This window comes from Varroa jacobsoni, unplaced genomic scaffold (assembly GCF_002532875.2).
Source record: "Varroa jacobsoni isolate VJ856 unplaced genomic scaffold, vjacob_1.0 scaffold_1063, whole genome shotgun sequence".
Lineage (NCBI taxonomy): Eukaryota > Metazoa > Arthropoda > Arachnida > Mesostigmata > Varroidae > Varroa > Varroa jacobsoni.
In genome coordinates, this window is record NW_019213965.1 from 729,945 (window position 1) to 752,284 (window position 22,340).

The 22,340-nt window shown below is 42.0% G+C and overlaps 1 protein-coding gene across 7 annotated transcripts in view; it reads left to right on the plus strand.

Moving 5' to 3' along the window:
* LOC111266186 (clarin-3) overlaps positions 1–22,340 on the plus strand; it is a 121,743-nt gene that overhangs the window by 71,329 nt on the left and 28,074 nt on the right. For 2 of the 7 annotated variants that reach the window (XM_086970821.1, XM_022843437.2), the window contains one exon: positions 16,232–16,296. The exons of 4 other annotated variants lie outside the window; for them this stretch is intronic. In XM_086970821.1, coding sequence (XP_086826947.1) covers positions 16,232–16,296 — 65 coding nt within the window. Of the gene's footprint in view, positions 1–4,108; positions 4,471–4,735; positions 4,978–16,231; positions 16,297–22,340 lie in introns of all 7 variants that reach the window. One more of the 7 variants, XM_086970822.1, reaches the window with a different exon arrangement.

Genomic DNA, 22,340 nt, shown 5'->3' on the forward strand with positions numbered 1-22,340 from the left:
ACAGAATTCTAAAAAAAAATCAGTAGAAATCTTTAACAGACACAATATTAACAATAACAACAAATAATAACAGTAATAACGATGAAGCAGAGCGGGACGTGTACAGTCAAGTTATAACTAAAGTACAAGACTAGCGGTCGTGTTTAGCGTCCAAATATAGAAATTTGCTAAATGCACGAAACAACGAAAAATATTTGTAATGTCCTATCGAGATGATTCTATTAGACAAGAAAATCTCTCTCTAATAGGCAAGAAAAAAAAAATAAACGATATTCTCATCGCTTTAGGTTAGGAATCATAGGAACCTAAAAATAACGAAAGGGTTCGTAACGACGAAGGAAAACCACAATGAATCAGTGCTTCGACCTATCAGGCGGCATTCAAATCCAGTTTAACTCATCTGACGGAATACAAAGTGATCTTATTAATCACTTATTATATTGAACTCATCTCTTCAAACGAAATGGGATCAGGTTCCAGGACTCAGAGATGTTAATAACCATTAAAATGTTTTTCGCAGACTTCTACGCCTGGGTTCAACACCAACGTATTAGAGAATAGTCCTAGCTTTTTTTGTTTTGCCCCATGTGAATTTCCGCTTCCAGTCCAGTGCAGTCCAGTCCGGGTCCAGTGCGCGATCAAACGGATAGAAGGCGAACATTAGTTTGTACATTCATTCTATTTTCTGTTAGAAGTACCGATTAAAATGTATGTCTTCCCATTAGAAAGCAATCTTTAGCTGGTTCAGTTGTGTATTGAAGTTTCCAGCCTCGCTCCCTTTTTCCTCAAGACTAAGCATACTCAAAGACGAAGATACGCTTATAGTCGTCTATATAAATGTATACGTACATCTTCGGTGGCGCAGACGCTTTGCCGTCAGTTGACTCAATCGGGCCTCTATTCGATCCGTTAAGCGGAGAGCTGAGTTCCCTGATTCAGATCTTGTGCACGAAGTCGAATACCAACTACCAAAGCTTGTGCGGGCGGCGACTTTTGTCGAGTGGCTCTATACTATAAAAATCATGAAGAAGAGTATAGTCATATCCATTGCCTTGCGCATTGACTCCTCTTTCGCTTCTGTTTATGTTGTACTTATTTTTTCGATATCTGCTCGGTTCGTTTCTGTTTCTTATTCCGTTTTAATCACTACAATATTTCTTTTGGGTTGACACCTTTTTGCCGTTTCCACACTGTAGTTCATTTTATAATGTTCGCCTCACACACGCAGGCCCTCAGATCCACGAGACGTTTTCTTTATATTCCAAGCAGCCTCGCTGTGTTCTCGTGCGATGTCTTATTGGCTCATATTCTGCTTCTCTCTCGACTTCGGGTGCTCCATCGTGAGCTCCAACTTCGTGTTCCAGTCCTCTAGACTCCCTTAGCCTCTACCTAAATCTAGCCTAGCTCTTACGTATGTAAAAGTCTTTCAGAGGACAGCTTGAACTTGGCAAATGCGAAACCTCTTTTCTGTCGACCGTCGTAAACTTGTCGTATTTTTTTTAATTAAGTGCTATTCCCCACTCGTTGCAAGCCTCTTCCTTTTTTTATCTTGAATTGGCACCCCAATTGACACTTTAACATTGTTGCTTGGGTTAAAAGCCGGAGGAACAAACCTATCCGATTTTGTTTACTCATTGGACGAAGTAGCTCATTCCTCTCTAAAACTCCGGAACGCTTTTCTTACCTTTGCCCTTGAGTCAAAAAGTTAAAGCTAAAAAAACGGTAGAGAGACGAATCGGACAACATTATTGCCGCTACTGTGAAGGCATTCAGCGGTGGAGGCAGAACCAGTAGAAAGGAGAACAACGACTAAACAAAGGCTTTGACTAAAGCTTAGCTTCCACTACTTTCTGACTTAGCACATCGCCAACCGGCGGGTTGCCTAACACTGTTGACAGATGACCATGAAGGCCTGGTCGGGCGTAAAGTCATGGTTGACTCTTTGTGACTGTCGTCGTGTCGAAGACGTCCTTCTTTTATTTTTATCAACGAGACAATAAACAGGGACGAAACTGCGGTGTCGAAAGAGCCTGCAGAAGGCTTGAACAGCTCCGCCCCTGAAAGACTTCTTGTCCGCTGACTTTTGCTTCGTTTATTCGTTTTTGATGACTTTCTTGTTACTCAGGTTCTCATGCGGATGGGACAGCAGAGAGGGGCAGGAAAAGAAAAAAAGAAAGAAAGGGAAGCCCACACTGCTCCGCACGCGACCTTCTACTTCATCTTGCCCGGTTCTTTCTGTAGTTCTTTGGCATTCTGTTCACCTCATCTGCTTTGTAGCCAGCCCTCTGCGGTATAAGCTGACCTAGTCTAAACGGAAGCTGCTCGGAACGAGAATTCGTTGCAGCTACTCTGCTCTTCGTGGGCAAGAGTAAAGCAAACGATTATCGACAAATGGCGCTAGCCTTAAAAGACGAATGGTTCGAGCGGCCGACCTTCATTTGTGTATCCTTCGTGGCGCGGTGATCAAACTTCAAAGGTGCCAAGTAACTAGATCTTAATTAGTAGCGTGCCCGAAGAATGATTTTGGTTTTTGTAGTATCAGGACTGTTGGGCAGTAACGTTGCTCGGTATCTGAGAGGTTTGCTACGACAGACTTTTAGCTACTTGGCCCTATGAAAGAAGTCACATGACTACAGCCAGAGTATCGATTTCTCGAAAAAAAAACAGTTCAATGTTTCTTCGGTCGCTGTTGTCTAGCCCTTTTAGCGACTGATATTATTGCACCGAACAACCTAGGATGCATTCATATTAGACAATGGCGGAAATTGTATTGCGCCAGCATTAATGTGGATACGTACTATAAAAATGTGCACTTACGCACTTAACTATGAACTGGTGAAGCTGCTCTGCGTTTCCTGTCGCTGATACTTGTGTGCGTCTTTTTTTTTTATTTATCATAAACGTTTATTGACCTGCTTTGGACTTAAGCGTATTACAACACTTACAGCAAAACCTAATAACTTGTAAGTAATACCAACAAGCTGATGGTGGTCAGCTACGTGGACGGTTGTTCCACCTGGCTAGATGTAACTACTAACGAACTCATGTATTTATTTGGTTCCATGCATGCATACCTGCGCAAGCAAATACGCGTTATGTATAGCACGTGTGTATGTATAATGCTATGTATAACAGACTCTGCCTGTTATACAGCTTCTGTTTCGACTGCGGTAGATTGATGCGGAAGAGTGGTAGGCTTCTTCCGGAGTGGCCAGGGGCGCAGCGAAGATTTCGTTCGGTTTCTTCTCGGCTGTTTAGTGTTAAAACTGACGCGCCATGGCTGCAGCACGAGCTGATGCAGTAATTCGTGTCGAAACTATGTTGTTTGCCATAGAGGGCATAGTGGTGAAGTTCACCTACGGCGAGTTAAGTCGGAAGGGGGCCAGGCGGAAACTTGTAAAAAATCGGTTCTCTTTTTGTGTCGTTTTTATGCGCGGCAGATCTGTTAACTCTGCTTGACAGCCAGAATTAACTTGACGAAAGAAGGGTGACTTCTATACTGTCGCAGTGTATAAAGATGCCCTGCTTTTTTGGCTGTTTATATGACCTTATTTGTTTGTATCGCGAAGGCCCTACTGTTGGGGTCCTTTAGTCGTTGTATTCACTACGCCTAACAATCATTATTGAACTCCAACCTATAAGCCGTTTTGCGGTCGACTCGTTTACGCAGGTAGATAGAAAAGCCTTTTGAGTGTCGCAAATTTCGGCGGCGCAAAAAGAACTTGGTCAGGACGTTGGACCAGTTACAAAATTTATAGGCGTCAGAAAAGAAGAAGCAAAAGAGGAATAAGGATGCTTTATTAAGGACTATTTAAAGGTGTGTACCAGCGTAAAAAGTTACCCTCAGCGAAAAAAAATCGTCAAAATATTAGAAGCAATAGTTACGATTAATTAAGGTAGCATGCGCTGAATATATTCATTATCAAAAATATGCTATTGTGGGCATTTAACAGTACTGATCTAAAGTGCTAATTCTATAAGACTTTTTTCTATGCAAAACCATTCACAGTTAATAACAAATAGCCTGATGTTGTAGCTGGTGTCGCAATCATACATTGTTTCAGACCATATCATAGTAGAACCTGTCACTATTTAACACTGTTCGTAGATGGATTGAGCGGGAAACATCTACTCTCGTTCGTAAAAACACCTCAGCTGTGAGGTTCTACAATCACATTGAACGATTGCGGGCTCTGCAGCTTTGTGTTACGCCCGCTGACAGTTACTACAGTTACAAGCTGTTTCAACAACCTCATGGCCCGACCTTGAAGTGACGGGGAGTCTTGGTACCATCGCGAGGTGAGCGCCGGTTACACCAACAAAGCAGGGTCATTAGACGACGTTCGCTGCTGATGAGCCTGTCGGTTAGTCCTGGTATTAGGACCCCGCCAGCCAGCCAGCCAGCCAGCCAGGCAGTCAGCTGCTTATGCGTATTGCCTAAGGAAGACGCTGCAAGCTTGAGCAACTCAAGTAAGCGTTTGTGTATCCATTTTCAGCTATCCTGAGTGATGGTTTAGCGGTAGCGCGTAGGTGTTATTATTATTGTTGTTGTTGTTATAAATGATTAATTAAAAGTCTAGCTACCTACAAGAACCACATAATTTCCATGTTTTTCATTTTCTTAAGAGCACAATAGTAATCTTAAGTGCGTTTTGCATACATAACACATCTACTTGCAAAGATTTTTTCAAAGCCATTGAGTTGAAAATCGTCAAATCTTCTTCTCTACGAACAGGACCGGGAAGCTTTCGCTGGTACGGGAGCTTCGGCTCAATTCAACCATTCATCGGTAGTCTTTAAGGAACGAACAAGGTGGCAAGAGGTCAATACATTACTCGCACAAAAACTTACGATCTGTCGACCTGATGATCAGATAAACACGCATACATAAACAGCTGACGCTCGCGTCGTACAGAACGCGCCAGCGACAAGTTCTTACGGAAAAAATCCGTCACGTTGGATGACAACGAACTACCGGTAGATGTTGCGCTATTTCTAACGAGATGACACAATATGGAATACGAATAGCTACAGGCTCGAAAGTACAGGTATCGATAGCTAAACCTTAGAAAATGCGTCCTCAACGATACAGTAAAACAAAACATCGCCGTACACGTTGATATTCCCAACTTAGTCTAACTTGACGTTTGTTCAAATGCGGGCACGTGTAAGTGAGACGATGTTTCCTATAATATGGAATAAGTAAAATGGGTTAGAGTTCTACATTACGCTTTTGATAACACAATTTATACCTCGTGATTTTGTTAATGACTAATCAAAAGTTTGTAAGAATGGCCAACAAGGTGCTTACCTTTATTGTGTAGTGGAAGATTCGTTTGGAGAAACTAACCTTCTCATAGCTATTGCCATTGATTTAATATACATATATTCGCTATCAACATTCTCAGAGGGTACAGTTTTTTTACTGTTACATAGAAACGTAAGTTTATATTCTTTGGGGCAGTTAAATTCTTTTCCTAATTAGATCTTTCTTGTCCGGTGTCGTGCCCTCACAATTACACGGCTCGAAGTTCTAACGACGGAGCGTTATTTACGAATTCAATGACGTTGTACGAAGTGTACGTTGCTTTCGGCACATACCCTCGTACGTCTATTTGGGACGTAACAGTTTGTAACATGGCCGCACAACTCCTATTACGCTTCATCCGCATTTCAGACGGCAGCTCATGTTCTTTAAGTACGGTGCTTCCATACCCGCATACCGGGACCACGTTCTGCCGAATAACCAACGTAAGTGACCTAAGGCACTAAATCTAAGGGCAACCTAGGCTTTCCTACGTATTGTACAGCCACTGATGGCATTGCAACTGTTGTAGAAACGCTGCAAACAGAAGCGGAACCTAGTCAGGAGCTAGATGAAAGATGCCAGGCGCGCAACTCAGTACCAGCTGAGACTAACGGCAATGTGCTAGCTAGTCCATTACTGCTGGTTTTTACCTCTTTTTTCTACGATGACCGAACATTTTGCGGCGTCGGTGTTAGGCACAGATCTGGATGCGTGCATCGCGACGTGGTAAATCGAAATAAAATCAGTATACCCCTTTCTGTTAAGTCGACTCGTTGCTAGTCGTTGACCAAAAGTCGGAGTGTGGCAAGTGTGACGGGGCAATGAGCGTGTGGCAACAAAGAGAATATAAAACGATTACTTGAATATCTATCTTCTATATCAGACAACGACAGCAATTCGTTAAGCGATTCTACCATATGTGGAAATTGATGCAGTAGAGGCTCCATGTAACCTTATGGACCTGCTTCTTGTCACGTAAGTCGAAGAAGCGATGAATTACACCGTTTCTGCATCCCGTAGGCCCGTCCTAAGGCTGTTCCTAGTGATTCTGCCGTCGTAGCCGTATTACCAGCAGAAAGCCCGTTGCAAGCAGTCATACAGATCGATTGGCCCGTAGAATTTATGAAAGGCACCCTCCTCACCTCGTGCCTTTGTTTTTTTGATTCGCTGCGGTTACGAGCGGTCGTGAACATATGGGACGAATGGCTGGACGTCTAGAGGAAGGGATTTTACGTGGACTACCCCGTCGAGCTAAACGGAAGTAAAGAGGTTGAACTGTTTTGGCAAAGGGCCTCACCTTTGCTACTGCTGCGAAAGCCATCAACTTCGCTCACACTTTTTTTACATAGCTCTATGCAAGCCATAGTGAAGGAGAGATCTTATCTGCTGAGTTCTTCGAGACGACCCTACTGTCGGCCGCTGATAGCGTGCTGGAAGTGTAGCAGAATTATGATGGTCACAAAATATATTGGATAACCCATTGTTTTTGGAACATGAGTAATGAGCTTGCACGCAACGCCAATTAGCCTATGTACTATTATAGATCTACTATTCTGCCTACACTGTTCATTTGGATCGATTAACTGAAGGCCAGCAATCTCGAATCGTCTACCGTAAAACATCGATATCGTGAGAGCATTACGGACTAGTCCATTTATTCACTCGTTCTTTTTTTTGTTCACTTTACCTTGGTTTACTTCACTCGTTTGTCTCCTTGGAACAATCTGCGCTTTCAAACCGCCATCATCACTAGTGCTGCAGTAGTTCCTGCAACGCCTTGTCGTCCCTTTTCAAATTTTTCCATTTTCTTTTCAGGCCTTTCTTTCTATTCAAGCAAGGAAGGATTCGTTTCGCACACTATAGTCTCTGTGTACGCTATGAGCACTTGTATCGCTTAATGTGTCACGTTTTGTATCACAAGCACCGGAAGCACCCGCTGCCGAATCTACTTTCATCGGTTTCAACGGTTTTGCTATTCGTTGTTAGGCAAAGCAGGACAAAAGTCCAAGTGGACCAGCTAAATGAGAACGGCATATGAAAGCCGTTTGCTGTAGAACCTACAGGGTTACTGGTCTGGTCAATCCAACGACCTCGCACCCTAGCGCTCTGTGTTCTGGGTTCGTATGCGCGTGGTGTTTATGATTAGTCTTGAAACTTGCGAACTTAGGCCAGTCTAACCTGCTGCAGCTACTCTTTGCCAATATCTCTTTTTCGAACGTGGCTGGGCGGGATTATTCAGCTTTCCAAAACCGATAATTCAGTTTGCCTCAGTACTACTATGTACCGTATGACATAAACAGGGGGCTTATTCAAAAAAAGTTCACTAGTCCTTGCTGGAAAAACGCTTTCATGAGCCTAATGAAGCTTGTTGACTCATGATGCCCTACTAGTCCGGCCTGCATTATTCGCGACAATCAGTCCGCCACCCTCTTTACCTCCTTTCACTCTTATTCTCCAGTTTCCCCTTTCATGCCATCGGATGGTGTCATCGTAGAATTCAACTGTTAGCTTCTATCTTCTCATTTATCTAATACGTTCATAAAAAATACTGAGAAAAAGGATAAGAACAGAATGCGACAGACCTGGAAAAACTTTTAGGAAAAAGCAGGCTGCTGCATAAAGGAACACAGTTGTTATTGAAAATCGCAGCAGCAGCAGAACATCTCTGCTGTCCTGTTTGTCCCTCACTTGACTTTCTCGATCCTGAACTGGTATTAGAATCAGTAAAAGTTCTTTGAATGCAGCTGATCTACTCACTATTTTCGGCTAAAGGACATTAAATGATTGCATAAGCGCATTCCCCCTCCAAACCCACCCATCACAAGCTCCTTGTTAAGCCTAGGTTGGGGTAAACGGCTCCTCCTAGCCTAACTCTTAGCCCTCGTTTCTTCAACTTCCCCTTGATTTATAATTGGCCTAACAACGGTCGTAGTACGGCAGCCGTACTACGACCGACATCCCTTCCTCTATCAACAGCTTTTCCTTTGCCGCCGGCACTTTCGAACTTTACTGCTGTACAGCGACCAAACGATACACCCTATACTATAAGGGCTTGGTCGGTTTTTTAGAAGGAGCGGATGGTGTGCCTTAACGCGTTATAAAACACCAACAGTCACCTCATAGCTGTTTTCTGGTAGACGGACGAATAAACTAAATCATGTTTTTCGTTTTCCCTTCCTTGAGCCTGTTTTCTTTTGCTTTATGCTATCAGTTACTTGTGTGATTTGGGTCCTTTATAGCAACGATCTATGTTTCCGGCTCTGTCTGGTAGTTGTTGACCGAGTTCCAATTTGTACCTTTTCAACTGGAGTACAAGCGCCGGCGTTATTCTAGTCAGTATATAATGGCATATGTAAGGACATTCCCTCGACGAATAAACTAATCACTAGCCGCATTTCAACCGTAAGTACCCGCATCCGCTTTCTTTTTCTAATCTAACATTTTCAATTATCTATGATGGATTCTTGTACTATACACCCATACAGACATCAACAGCATAGACCTTCCGACCGTGTGAAGTTCACGTATAGTTGCGACGCAATCGATAAGTATCTCATTGCCTTTCAGAGAAATAACGTTTGTCTTCACTCTGTACGTTGTTGGTGACACGGTTGCACGACAGCCTTCTATAAGATTACACAAATAACGCTATTGTATTCACATTTGATACTACACGTTTTGTCTGCGGTTCTATACGGACTGATGTTTCGATTTCGGGACGTTGATAGCGTAGCGGAGATATTATTATGGTAAGATGCTGGGAAAACGGGCCTAGTTGAAGCGTTTGCAGCGCGCAAGGCCTCGCTCTTGGCACTTGTACTTCAAGCGTTTTTCAGTCTGTCAGAATAGACTAAAACCAAATATTCGGCTTACGTTGAATAAAACCGCCACTAGAAGAAAAATCTAAGTTCGATGAGTCAGCCGTTCTTTAGCAGCGCTTAGAAATGTTACTGATAGCCACGCAGGCGGTTCCTTAACTCACAAATAACACCCCTGCTAATTTTCAAACATCCCCTACAATTCTTATCACAGAACAGTGCGTTTAAAGGATCGTCGCACTGCAAAAATTACTATGACAAAGCACCGACGCTATCGTGATGAGAAGACAATGATATTGTGAAACAGATTTATCATCCTACCTTTCCACATTTTAGTTTTCTCTATAATTTACTGTCAAACTTATTTCAAGGCAAAGTTTTCTACTGCGCTGTTGAATTATTCATTTACGGCTATTTAGGAGGGATGAAGCCACCAAACAGCTACGTTGTGTTCAATTTTCTTAGCTTATTTTCCTATTTGATGACACCTGTCGTATAATACGTCATTATATTTAGCTCCGTCTAATTGGACGCTTCTCAAATGGTAAGTTTGACTGACTTCTCAAATTTTCAATATAAATTGCTACATTTTATGATAATGCACTTAAAAACTTATCAACGAAAGTCCCCCCTGCTGAACCTGCAGCTTTCTAGAGAATTCTACCTTATTTGTTTCGTAGTCTGCCCTATGTACGAACAAGCAAGGGACGTAGGGCTAAAAACTAGCGTACCGGTACATTTGTACCATTAGCGCCACCGCACTCAGAGTGCACGGAGGCCACGCGGGTCACCAACAACATCGTCACCACCGCCTGTCCTTTTCGGCCCTTCGTAAGGTTTGTTTTTCTATGAACTTTATCTAGAAGACGGAGCAAACGAAAAACAAGCCTCTAGCCCGTTTCCCACTACGTATATTAACTTGATTTGCGGGAGTGCTCCACTAGTGAAAGTTATGAGGGATTTTTATAGGACCGTCTCTATTTCTGGTTCAGACTGGTCTAGTCAGGGGCAAACAGGGCTATTCCGTCGATGACAATAATGTCTTTCCGCTGTTTGCACCCCTTTAGCCTTCGCATTAGCGCTTACTTTTTTCCTATTCCATTTTTATTTGCTAGCACACGCAATATGTGTACAATAACAACAAAACAAACCGTAACGATGGCACCGTCAGCAATTACAAAAACAATGGCGATAATGATGATGGCGTTTTATTTTGTGATTTCAAATAACCCCTAACCGGGCATAATTAATGACAATGGTAATTAAGAATGCGGGTCAATGTAATCCATCGTAGTCGTTGTACCTAGAACGAACTTTTCACGGGATTATTTTTTTATTATTTTTATTACATCACACTAATAAAAACGTTGTTTTCCATACTTTTTAGATAGATACGTGTGGGTCAAATCAAGTGCTAATACATAGTCCTTTATTGTGTCTTTATTATTATATTAAAGCCATTCGGTGCGTATTATTCAACACTTCTTTTATGGGAATACCCGAGCCTAACTTATTTTATGGCTCTAATGTTACGCTATGTGCTTCATTGAATCGAGCGTAATAATCGTGTCTAATCGCAATTGTTTGTATGCGTTCTCTGCGGCGCTTGAATGCCTCTGAAGTGTTAACCATTTACTTTACATAAACCAACCGAAGACAAAAAGTCGTGACGTGGCATTTTTCACACATACCGCATGATGTTCGGCATGACACCGCCCCCCGTTCTGATTCTTTGAAACTCTTTTGAATTCTGGCTCTTTGAAATTTCTAGATGATTGCGGCGAGTAATTTAACGATGCACTCTTGGCTATACATACTGTAATGTTTGAAGTTCAAAAGCTTCGAGGCGCATTACGTGAGGTGGCCTATCACAGTCCGCAAGTGGATAAAAGCTGCCCAACTGTAACCTTGCATAAGATCTCGAAAGACTTACTATAATATATATATATATATATATATATATATATATATATAACAATGCCCAGGCAAAGGTTTCTGGTAAAAAAAGATGTACGTTTCCCTTTGTCAGCCGTTCGCTGCCGTTTGCAAAATGAAATTGGCTAGAAATTATATTATTTACATGAGACATCACAGAGACAGTATCTCTACTGTAGTATACCAATGCTATCGAAGGATATGTATTTTCAGTGAAGTGAAAATGTATCCGTGATGAAGCAAATAGATAACCTAACTTGAACGATCCGAGAATCTTAGAACAACGTCATTACTGGCTAGTGATTTAATTATTAATTAATTCATTAGCGAAGAAAGCCACTTCAGAAGATCCAGCGAGGATACTACCTTTTCGTTGCAGGAACGCTTGGTAATCTCTTGCAATTTTTCGGTTTCCAATCGTACCTCTCGGAAACATAGCAACCCATCTGTCGATGTACATGCATTTATAATTCAGAAGAAACTGACAATTGCGTTAACGACATCCCAATATGAATTAAATGAGAAAACCAAATATATTTACGATCAATACAATCTGGGAAGCTTTATAATATGATGAAGTCCACACTAGATAAAAAGTTTGCCTTGAGGTTGTCTTATTTCAAGGTAAAGTAATTGTTGGAGACTCTTGGCGATAGCTTATCAGGATTTTTCCTGTTATTCTAGCGGACAATTTGCCTCCGTCAGCAAGTTCTTTGGTTTATTGTGAATCTGATTGGTCGTCATTAATTAGTTTCTAGATACTAAGCAAGGAAATAGCGCTGTTCCCTTTTGGAGATTCTGGTGGAGGCACATATAAAAGAGCATACGCCGAAGATTTTTTAGTAACATTAGTGTACATGCTATGTGCTATCAATCTACCAATTATCTCTTCTTCCGCCGTCCAGCTCCGACTCCCTTCTGCAGATCCTTTCCGCCGAGTACCAATCGAGATTGCGCGTATTGCAACAGAACTCTGCAGTTGCCCGTCTATAATGAATGAGCGGAAATTTTACTATCATTTTTCTCATCAAGACCTCGGCTCAGATTACGAGGATATTTTCCCTCGCTTCTTTTTCGGCTTCTTCATGTAATGAGATTAGCACAGGAGCAACATTGCGCCATACAACATGTTGCTACGGTATACATGACACTGTGTCATCAATATGTTAGCCACCTTTACGAGCGTATCCCAAACTAGCTCTCAATGAGGACATATTATGGCCAGTGGGGGAACGGACTAGGCAGCAAGTAAGTAGCCCTTGAGCGGCTTTACCTGACCCAACTTTGTACACTTCAATGTTCCTTTAGCTTTGTTCTAGCGCGACAACAACCCCTCATAAAGGGGCTAACGACCAGTTTACTGGTGCGTTACGCGCCGCTAAAACGAGTCTGTCACCAGTCCCACTTGCTAGCTTTATAAAGATGCGATCTCTTCTCTGTGATGAATACGTTTTGAACGAGAAGCTGTTGACGTCATAAAAGGAGTACACGTTTATAGGACTTTTCTAGTATAGCGCAGAGTACCATTTCAATTATATATATAAGTGTAAAAAAATTGACTTAGCACAGCTTGATAAAATTTTCCTTATAGCCTACTTTGTAGAATCATTTCTGGAGTTACAGTCTTGTATAGGACTGAACTACTTGAAGCGCATATCGTTCGGATGGCTCTCAAAACGATGCTTATCGGTTTTCAGTAGTACAACCATCAGGACATTTCATGTAAAAGTCAGTAATGTCTTTCTATACAATTACACTGGTCCGTGAATTTACCGTTATGGAACAACTAGGAACAAAGGTCATTAAGTTCAGTAATTTTTTTACAAGATGGTAAGGGACGGGTTAGCGTTAAGACTAAGCAGCGCTATGAATAAGTAGGAGCCGCTAGATACGAGGAGGATTTCCGCGTATGTATAAGGGCTAAAGGTAGCAAATGCTGTATGAAGCTACCTGCTGACTCAGAGCTCCTTTAAGTTTTGTTGAGTGACTTCAGACATATCGTCAGTACCATCAATCATGGCCGTTATAAGAGGTCTCAAGGGGCCACATCAGCGAAAATGATATTTCACATTGTTGTACGAAAATTCATATTGCTATTATGTTTTGCATTTATAAATTACCTTATTTTGATGTGAAACCGCGTTCAATTTATAGAATATTTATATCGATTCATGCTTACCGCCATCACTTGCGTACACTAGGTTTGAGTGATCGAAGGTTCGGCAACTTTGTTCATACAAGATAATAACCTAGTTATTTGCAATTGCAATTTGGCATTTGTCGAGGCATATTTTCTGTAAACCCATATATTCCAACAGGTCGGCACGGCCGAAGTTGCTCAAGCTGCTCTGCTCTTTGTCCCTTGGGTTTGGTCGCCTCTAACGGCTCATCGCAGCTTAGCAACTTCAGCGAGGTCCATCGATGTTTACGTGAAAAGTACATTATTTATGTAGCTGCGTCAGTGATTGTTGGAAGTATTTTAAGCAAGACACAAGATTAGGTTTTTGTGTAAAGGGTAAACATCATTGGCCGCGTTAGAATTAGTCCCAATGAACCTTGGCGACCTAACACTTATAAGGACTAGCCGATATTTGTAGCCTCCTGATATTGATTTGTATACCGGAAATGCCGCAACGTAACTGCTATTACTATCTCGTCAATCAAGTTAACTATATTGTACTACAAGTTGTTAACTGAAACGGAACATTTTATCTGTTTATATTATAACGTGGCAACGTCGACTGTCAGGTTCGAGGTCAGATTTGTCAGAAACGGATGACATACGAATATATGGGACCGCCGATCAAGCAGGTAAAATAGATGGGTAGGATCTTCATTTAAATTTACACTTTTGTATATCTTTCGGAAGTGATTGGGTTAGTGATCATGACCTCTCCTGAAACTCCATATCCCCATTTGTACAGCGGTCACCAGCCGATGTCCTCTTCGGTTTATTCAGAGGAATCTTATATATATATTAAGAACAACTCGGTGTCATGCATTTCGATACGTCTCTTATGATGTACACTCATACACGTTGACAGTAGCTCAACAAGTGCACACTTACCTATGTACACGCGTCGATCTCCGCTATCTTAAAACACTATACATCGTTGTTCGCATTGCATCATCTGTTGCTGTTCGCATGAGTGTTCAGAAAGGAAGACAGTTGAGGGGTTGAGCTACCCCAATCCATTTAATTGTTTAGGCTTTCGAGGAATTTCACTGCGTTTCCTGAATCAACTACTAACAGTACCATGAAATAAAGCGATGACTAGGCCACTTTAAAAACTTCACACCTCTTGAGCATACATGCTTAAGCTATTATTATTGCTCTTAGAAGTACGAGAAGGTCTCCGTCAACTTCGAAACCACACATTGCTCCACAGGTGATACCTAATCATACCGGACAAGAGCAACCTGTCTGTTGTCTGCCTCTAGCACAGATGCAAGCGTATATAATAGAACAGCGCTGGGACTAAGTGAAAACCACAGAATTGCAGCTGTCATACAAAACTGAGGGTTTGCCCTGGAGGGTCATTACGGGGCTTGGTTGGTCCCTCGGCAATGCTAGCTATGCAAGGGAAACCGAGTCACCCGACGCTGAAGATGATGCAGATCCGGCAAGCGACATTTGACGATCTTAAACAGCTCGTCTCAGCTACCTCTTTCACTCTCGTTCGGTTGCATAGGGACCAGACTTCTTGGTGTGCAGCTAGCTTGCTACGTATATCATGCAAGGGATAGAACGAACTGTCAGGCGCGGCCTTGCATAACCTTGATGAGCTGTGCAAAAAGCGGCAAGGCTTGATTGTAACCACCTCTACGTTTGCGATGATGTGGGGTTTCTTTTCCAAATGCGCTCGCAACACCGACGTGTTTCGAACCGGACCTCCAGCGCAAAGGATTTGGCAGATGTGAACGGATATATACAAACAGCTAAGAAGCGAGCCTCTACTACCGAATGGATTGAAGCTAACTTATTCAGGACACACGTTGTTATATGTTCTTGTACTCATTACTTGCTTTCAAATATTTTCTAAGCTATAGCTGTCGTTTCCTTGCACTATGCTTGCCTGATTTAACAAATCTGTTGTCAGTTATGACGGGCTTTAGAGAATAGGAAAGAAATGGGAAGAGTACAATACAGACGTGCCTGTGGCCACCTACGACAGAATCGTGTCGCAATAGTTTCAAGAGAACGTCACTGTTTGAGTATCTTTGTAAGGCGAATGTTGCATAGAAGGATCAGACTAAGCCCTCTATAATTAAAAGCAAATTCATTTATGTCCAAATCGTCGTAATATGTAAAATATTAGGATACGACTATATTTCCACCATTTCTTGTCAAAAAAAGTACGACTATAAAAGCCGACATTGGCTATTCAGCAACGCTGGTTAGGAAAGCATTCAGACGCAAGTAGAGTGTAGCCAGTCACAAAGGTGTGGACGTTTACAGAAACTTAGTAATTACTAGGCCAACTTATTCCGTTCCCGTTTTGCAATTGTTGCTTTCATTCACTGCTGTCACATTCAGCTCAATGTTAATTATAATTCGAGTAGTTCTCGTTTCATCATTGAAATGCTCTAACGTTAATTTCGTTGCCACGCTGAAATGATTTCAGTACCTCGCTTTAATACCAACAGATTTTATTACAGCTGGAATATCTCAATATCCTCGTTACGTTATTACTTGAATCGCCCTATACCGCGTGTATTTGGCCACCCCCATATACCCCCAACACATTTGACTTCACTTGTACATAAAAAACAAACCTATGACCATGCATACCGCGTGAATCAGGGGGAACACAAATTGCTAAGACCGTTATTATGTAACAGCATGCAGTTCTCACAATTATACATTACTACATTTATCATTCTTTCCATTGCATCTAATATGATTCCCAACTTGTACATCAATACATCCAATCAATTCTCGACTACTTCCGTATTCTTCGCTAATTAACCTTTCAATAATAAAAATGTGCAAAATATTTTCTTAGTTAGTAGAGTTTCATCGCATGGTTATTCTGTAAAACCTAAAAAAAACATTTAACCACTCATAAATTCTCGACGGTTATCGAACAAATCGTTAAAAAAGGCCAACTTGAATGAAGAAGAGAAACTACCCTTTAAGAAATATATCCATCCGCGGGGTTCATTTCAGGACGAAGTTCTGTCAACTTACAAGCTTGCAAATGCAGCTGATGACAACTTGCAAACGGCAGGCAGGTAAGTACGCAAGGTAGACGTTCAGCTTATTCTTCCTACTTGCCATTGGAGTAGATTTTTGCATTGTACAAACTTCCGTAACTTTAACGAGTGCAAGCGGTAAAGATCATTTATGGTATTGATATATATCGTAATTATTAAGCTCTGTGAGAACTTCAAATTAAACGTACTGTCAAATATAAAACCGACATATATATCAATGATGATCATGTGTGTATATGGCTTCTGAATGGCAACATTCACAAACTTAGAAGATTTAAGAGGATTAAAAGTTGACGGCATTGTTACTCAGCTTTCATCAGTGTGGCAAACTGTCGAGCCAAGGTACCAGAGAACAGCATCCTACATAACATGTATCACTGTTCCCGTCGCGTCTATCACAAATACACTTTTCACTCGGTTCATGGATGCGCGCCTCCGCACGTAATTTGCAGTGGAAGCCATGGGCCACAAATCGGGTATTTCTTCTTCGGGTAAAAAATTCACTGTCTATTTCTGCTCTGATCTATCGAAATGCCAGAAGAAGGCTTTTGGTGCCGAAAGTCGAGAACGAGACTCTAGATCTTCGATGAGTAGCAGGATGTCAGAAAAGGAACCTGGCAAACTATTCGGTTGCTTGCCATGTAGTAAAAACCAAGAACAGGTTTAAGAAAGAGGCCTTCACTCAGTTGAGAAATTAGCGATTCTGTAGGATTCTCCAAAATCATATTTACTCCTTAAGCCGCTACAAGTGATACGTTAAGGGCGAATAGGTGAAGCGGTATCATGAATGAAAGGTGACTTTGGGTCCTTTCTCAAGGTGCAGTCAATGTGTTCCTGTATGTACCTTTTGTAAGGTGGAAGTGAAGCAATGGCGATTAAAGGAGATGAATAATTCAAGATACGGGAATCTGTCAATGTATCGAAAAGAAAATTCGATGAGAAGCAATGTTAGTTGCAATCCTGCTTCCCTTCTAAATTTTACGGTGTTAAAGCTAGTCAATGCCTGCTGCACCTAGAATTTGCCTGAGCCGTAGGTTACCAGGTCATCCGCGTTGAGGATAACTTCGACCAAGTTCCCTCCGCTCTTTTTCTGCCAGGAAGGTCTTTAAGTAAGCCCGATAAGAAAAGGGGGTTCAGATTATCGCTTTAAGTCAGGCCAGTTGTTTATGAGAAACCGGGCAGCTCCATCGCTCCAATGCTTACATCGTTCTTTTATAGAAACGCAATCAGCAGGACGGCCATAGTTCATGGTACACCCGCATATGTCAAAGTATATAAAACCAAGTCTCTACGTACGAGGTCGAAGGCGGTCTTAAAATTTCTCTATTGAGTCGAGGGGAGGGGGTACGTGCTGTCTTGTGGAATGTCTAACGACGGTGACGGATATAAAACTCACTACCCTGAATGCGTCGATATGTAAGTACTCATTGAAAGATTAAAGAGTATATACCAGCAAGAAACCAGAACGAGGGCGCTCTAGAAGTGATCATTACGGAGCCCGTCAGAGTCTGTTGCTTTGTTATGCTGCGCGTGATCGAGGGTCTGCAGAATGGTCAGTTCTCAGTAGCAGGTTGCGCTTTCATGAGTTTTTCATCACCAACAACAGGAAACAAATAAGGCAACCGATGAGTCCTGTCATTTGTCGAGAACATATCAGCGAAATAGTTCATTAGCGCAGTTGAGCCTATGGTTGATTCGCGGCGTGTCAGTAATCTGTATAGCTGCCGTTCCGTCGACTCGCCGACATCTTCAGTATTTCTTGCGCGCCGCGGCCAGAGCCGTGGGATGTATTGTTTCTAATAGTCTAAAAGCGTTTCGAGCCCTTCGGGTAAGACAAAAAATATTATCGAACAATTTGCAATCGATTTTCCAAGCTCGTAACGAGCCAATAGGCTGCCGCCAGCGCCAGCCATACTTTCGCCTAATTCTGCATAAAGCCAAGACAATTATGGAAGCCTGTTCTTGGCGCGACTCATGTCCACGGTAGCGTTTTACCACAGAGTACGTAGTTATGTATTACGTAGCTTGGTGCCCTTATATTGAAGTTCCTAGAGGGCAATGGCCTTTACGGACGTACTGGTGGTATATATACATTTCTTCTATATCAGATCTAAGGCTAATAATAATTCCGTTATGATTTTATCGGAAAAAAAAGCTATAGAATTTAAAACGGTCAATAAGGTAAAAGTTATTATCTGGTTCGCGCGTCTTCGGCCGCAAGATTTTTCCACATCGTAGGTCGGGCAAAATGCTACGAAAATTAAACTGGATTGAAGTAAATCGGAAATCAATTGTTTTTTGTTTACTCTCAAAACCATAATAGTTTATTTAACTTTAAAAAGATACCCATCGGTATTTATGTTTATCATGTTTTAAAATTCTTGAAATCATTTTCAAGATGAGAAACTGGAAGAAATATTATATATGTATAAAACATAACGCGTTTATCTTTACGATTTGCTCGATAGGTAGCAGATCGAACCACCCCTTGCATTTTGTATTGCTACCTGTTCTTGGTGGTCAACCCTGAACGCAGCCATTGTCATGGTATGGGGCAAACCGACTACGTAGTTTGAACTACTCCTATTGTCGACGCGGTTAGCCGTTGCTCATAGATAAGCTGAGCTGTTTTCCAAAAAGCAAGATATAATTTTTGTGCGTTTTAAAAAACCATGTGCACATATTCGTTTGTACAAATAACTTATGTCAAGTTATACGCTGCCGATGTTTTACCTTGAAACAGCCAAAAATAAAATTAGAAGTGTAAAAGAGACAAAAAACATTGAATGCGTTTCTTCTTAGATATTTCTGTTTCCGATCATCTAACCTTTGAAAAGTCAGGACATACAGCCATTTTTCAATAAAATTAGTTACTGCAAAAAGGGAATCCCTTGTGGTTCTCAAATCCTCAGACGTTTTTCCAATACTGGTCATCGGTGTCCCACCTTGAATTGATGGAGAAGCTGCGTAGCTAGGAATGAAAAGGATATCCATCTTTCTGCTGTCGATTGCATGGTTTCCCCGTTTAATAAGACCTACAATACTATCCAATGTTGATAATGGCTTTCCGTAACGACATTCTTTCAGGAAAGACCTGCGGTATGAATCCAAAAAGGGTTTAAAGCAATTCAAAGGGACCGTAAGCGTAACTGCTTTGCAAAATGCAGAGCCCTGGGCGGGTCTTATATTTCGTCAGACTCCGCTGAACCTAATGAGGCCCCTAGAGACACGGCGGTTTGGCAGCCCTTCATTTTAGCATACCTCAATCCTTTCCTAAACCACAGGTGCGATCAGTGGAGAGAAAAATCGTTTGTAAACGGAATCGTCGTGGCTGGCTGCGAGACCTTTTTTCTGCTTCACTACGACATACAGGCTGTTCATATAATTGGTGCAGTATGATGATTCTATGTAAAATCTCCTTCCAATATTAACTCAAACGAAGCTGAACCGAGTAAACCGCGTATATCTCACCTGATCCCTCGCCAACTAGTAAGTCAGGATGAATATATTGCTCTTAGATGAATAAGAGGCATGGACAAATAACCGTTGTATGCCGGACACAAAAATCAGAATACGAATGTATTGAGGTGTATAACTCAAATTACCTGGACAGGTTCTATAGACGTGCCAGTATATGGAATGCCAGCGAAATGATTTATATTTTGAGTTCGGCCACGCGTTTATCTACCATCAACAAACCTATCGACGTATTTTTTAGGATACTTATTGAATTTAATCGATGTTACAGGTTCCAGTTAAAGCGTGGCGGTCCCACTCGTTTGCGCCGTTGATGGTATTGTACTGGAAAGCATCAGTCAGTTACTTTGATTGATGAAGTTAATGATAAAGAGAGATAAAGATAATAATAATAATAAAGATCAACAGTGTTTCACGACGCATCTCAATAGATCTTATGTTGCACGATTTTCCACGAAAAACATTAACAAAGTAGATGTCTTCCCCTTCCCAGTCGGCTGATATGTTTACTTGTGCTTAAAGCGAGCATCAGAGTAAAATGGCGAATCCTCTTAGCAACACTTCATGAGTCGCAACACTTTTACAGTTGTTCATTTGGTAATGCAGGAGATAGCAAACGATGCGATCAAGTTATAGACATATAATAAAGTTTCATGTATTGTTATTATGTCATTCGCCTTTAACTACATTTGACTTGTCTAGCTGTCGTGCGTCACCATATGAGCACCACGGAACGAGTCACCATATGTGGTGAGCAATAATCACAGGAACACTGTGCCTGTTCATCGGTGCTTACTTCTATTTTCAAGGAATGACTTCAATCTAACAAAGGTAGAAAGTGCCAAAAAAGGCCAATTTCTCCCAAAGCGACTTCAACGCTACTCAACATTTTAAGATCATTTGGTCGTTGGCCTTCGACGAGCTCTTCTCTTTTCTTATCCCCTAGTTCGGTATTTTTAAAGTCTACCGAAATGGCCCAATGGCGATAAGATGTATTCCTGCGCTCAACGGAGGCAGCACGAGTCAGGAATTGCAGTGGCAGCTTGATTGAGAGCTGGTCCTTTTCTCTATTGCTGCTTCTAGAGCTGCTGCGGCTGGTGATAGTGCATGCGGATGAGAAGGTCTGCGGTTGAGATCGAAGGGTGGCAATAGCTGCAGTAGAACAACCAGCGTATAGCACTTGCTGTATACAGTTCTCTGCATATTGAAGAGTGAGCTCGTCCCATGTCCGGGGTGGTTCACAAGAGCGGCCTATACCGTTGAACCGCGGTAGTTTTGCTTGGTCATCTAATTTTTTTACGAACGTCGCAAACCGACTTCGCTAGGAAGACAAGAACGAAAGAAAAAAGAGCGAGTGCGGTCTGCATAAACGGCATCTGTAGTCACGAAAAACAGCGACGCTTCCATGCCATAATTGGTATACTAGTCAATCCTACCGGGCGACTAAACGAAAGAACGAAAAGTCAAAAAAAAGAAGAAGAAAAAGCGCAACATCATCCTAGATCTTCCTAGATCAACAGTAGTTCTCGACTCTGAAGTGGTGACACTGGCCCTTCGGATCTTCAGCTGCGGACAAAGCCGGCCACAAACGGTTGCCTTCGAAATCTCGTCCGGCGTCCTTCCCACTCCAACTTCTCCCATATCCCGTTGTAGCCAGACGCCAGGATCCAAGCCTAACTTACAATAGACGGCGGAGCCCGTCCAACAACCAACGCCAAGGTTGGCGGCCCAAGCCTGTTTTAGCAAAGGTTAAAGATGAAAACCACATTAATGGCAGTGGAAGCGGTAAAAATTGACTTTTGGGCTTATTAGCCCAGTCTCTCTCTATTCCATTTTTATCTTTGCTAGCATGTTTTTCTCATTTTCTCTTGGGTCCTTTTTCCCCACTCGCTTTGGCTCTACCGTAGCGGGCAATTTACACTTTCTACCAGCGTGACCCTTGGTTCGTATAGCACGCTCGTCGTGGACGACATTGCTGGTCATGAGTTGGACTCGGACTCGGGCACACGGCTAGCGAAAAGGGGAACGAATGAGAAGGGAAAGAAGAGCGGAGAGAGGTAAAGAGCAAGATAGAAAGCTGGCTATTTAGTACACCAAGTATGCCATACACCTATAATAATTGTAGCTGGACTTGGTCTTACCCTACGTGTAAACGAGCAAACACTAAGCAAACGGCGTGAAGTGGGGATACTAAAAAAGATGACCGTCCTAAGAGAGGACAGGACCTTAATCTCCACCTACAGGTCCCAGCTTCTTTGCAATAATCGTAGTAATAGTATTACTATACGGGAGAACTGGCAGGGGCGTAGAGCTCTCCATTCGAACTCCATTGGGCGCGGCGGGAATGGTCGCCATTGTTTGCGCCATATTCCACTTTTACCTTTTTTTGTTCTTCATGTCTCACAATTCTTTTTGCCCTTGAAGAACAGGATGATAAAGGAAAAATGATATTCGTTCTGCCCCATCTCGTTTCGATTGCTGAGTGCTTTCTTGCTGGTAGCAGTCACTGTAACAATACAGGATAATCGCAGACGATAGAAGAAGAGAACAAAAAAAGAAAAACTGAGATAGCTATGTATTTCCAA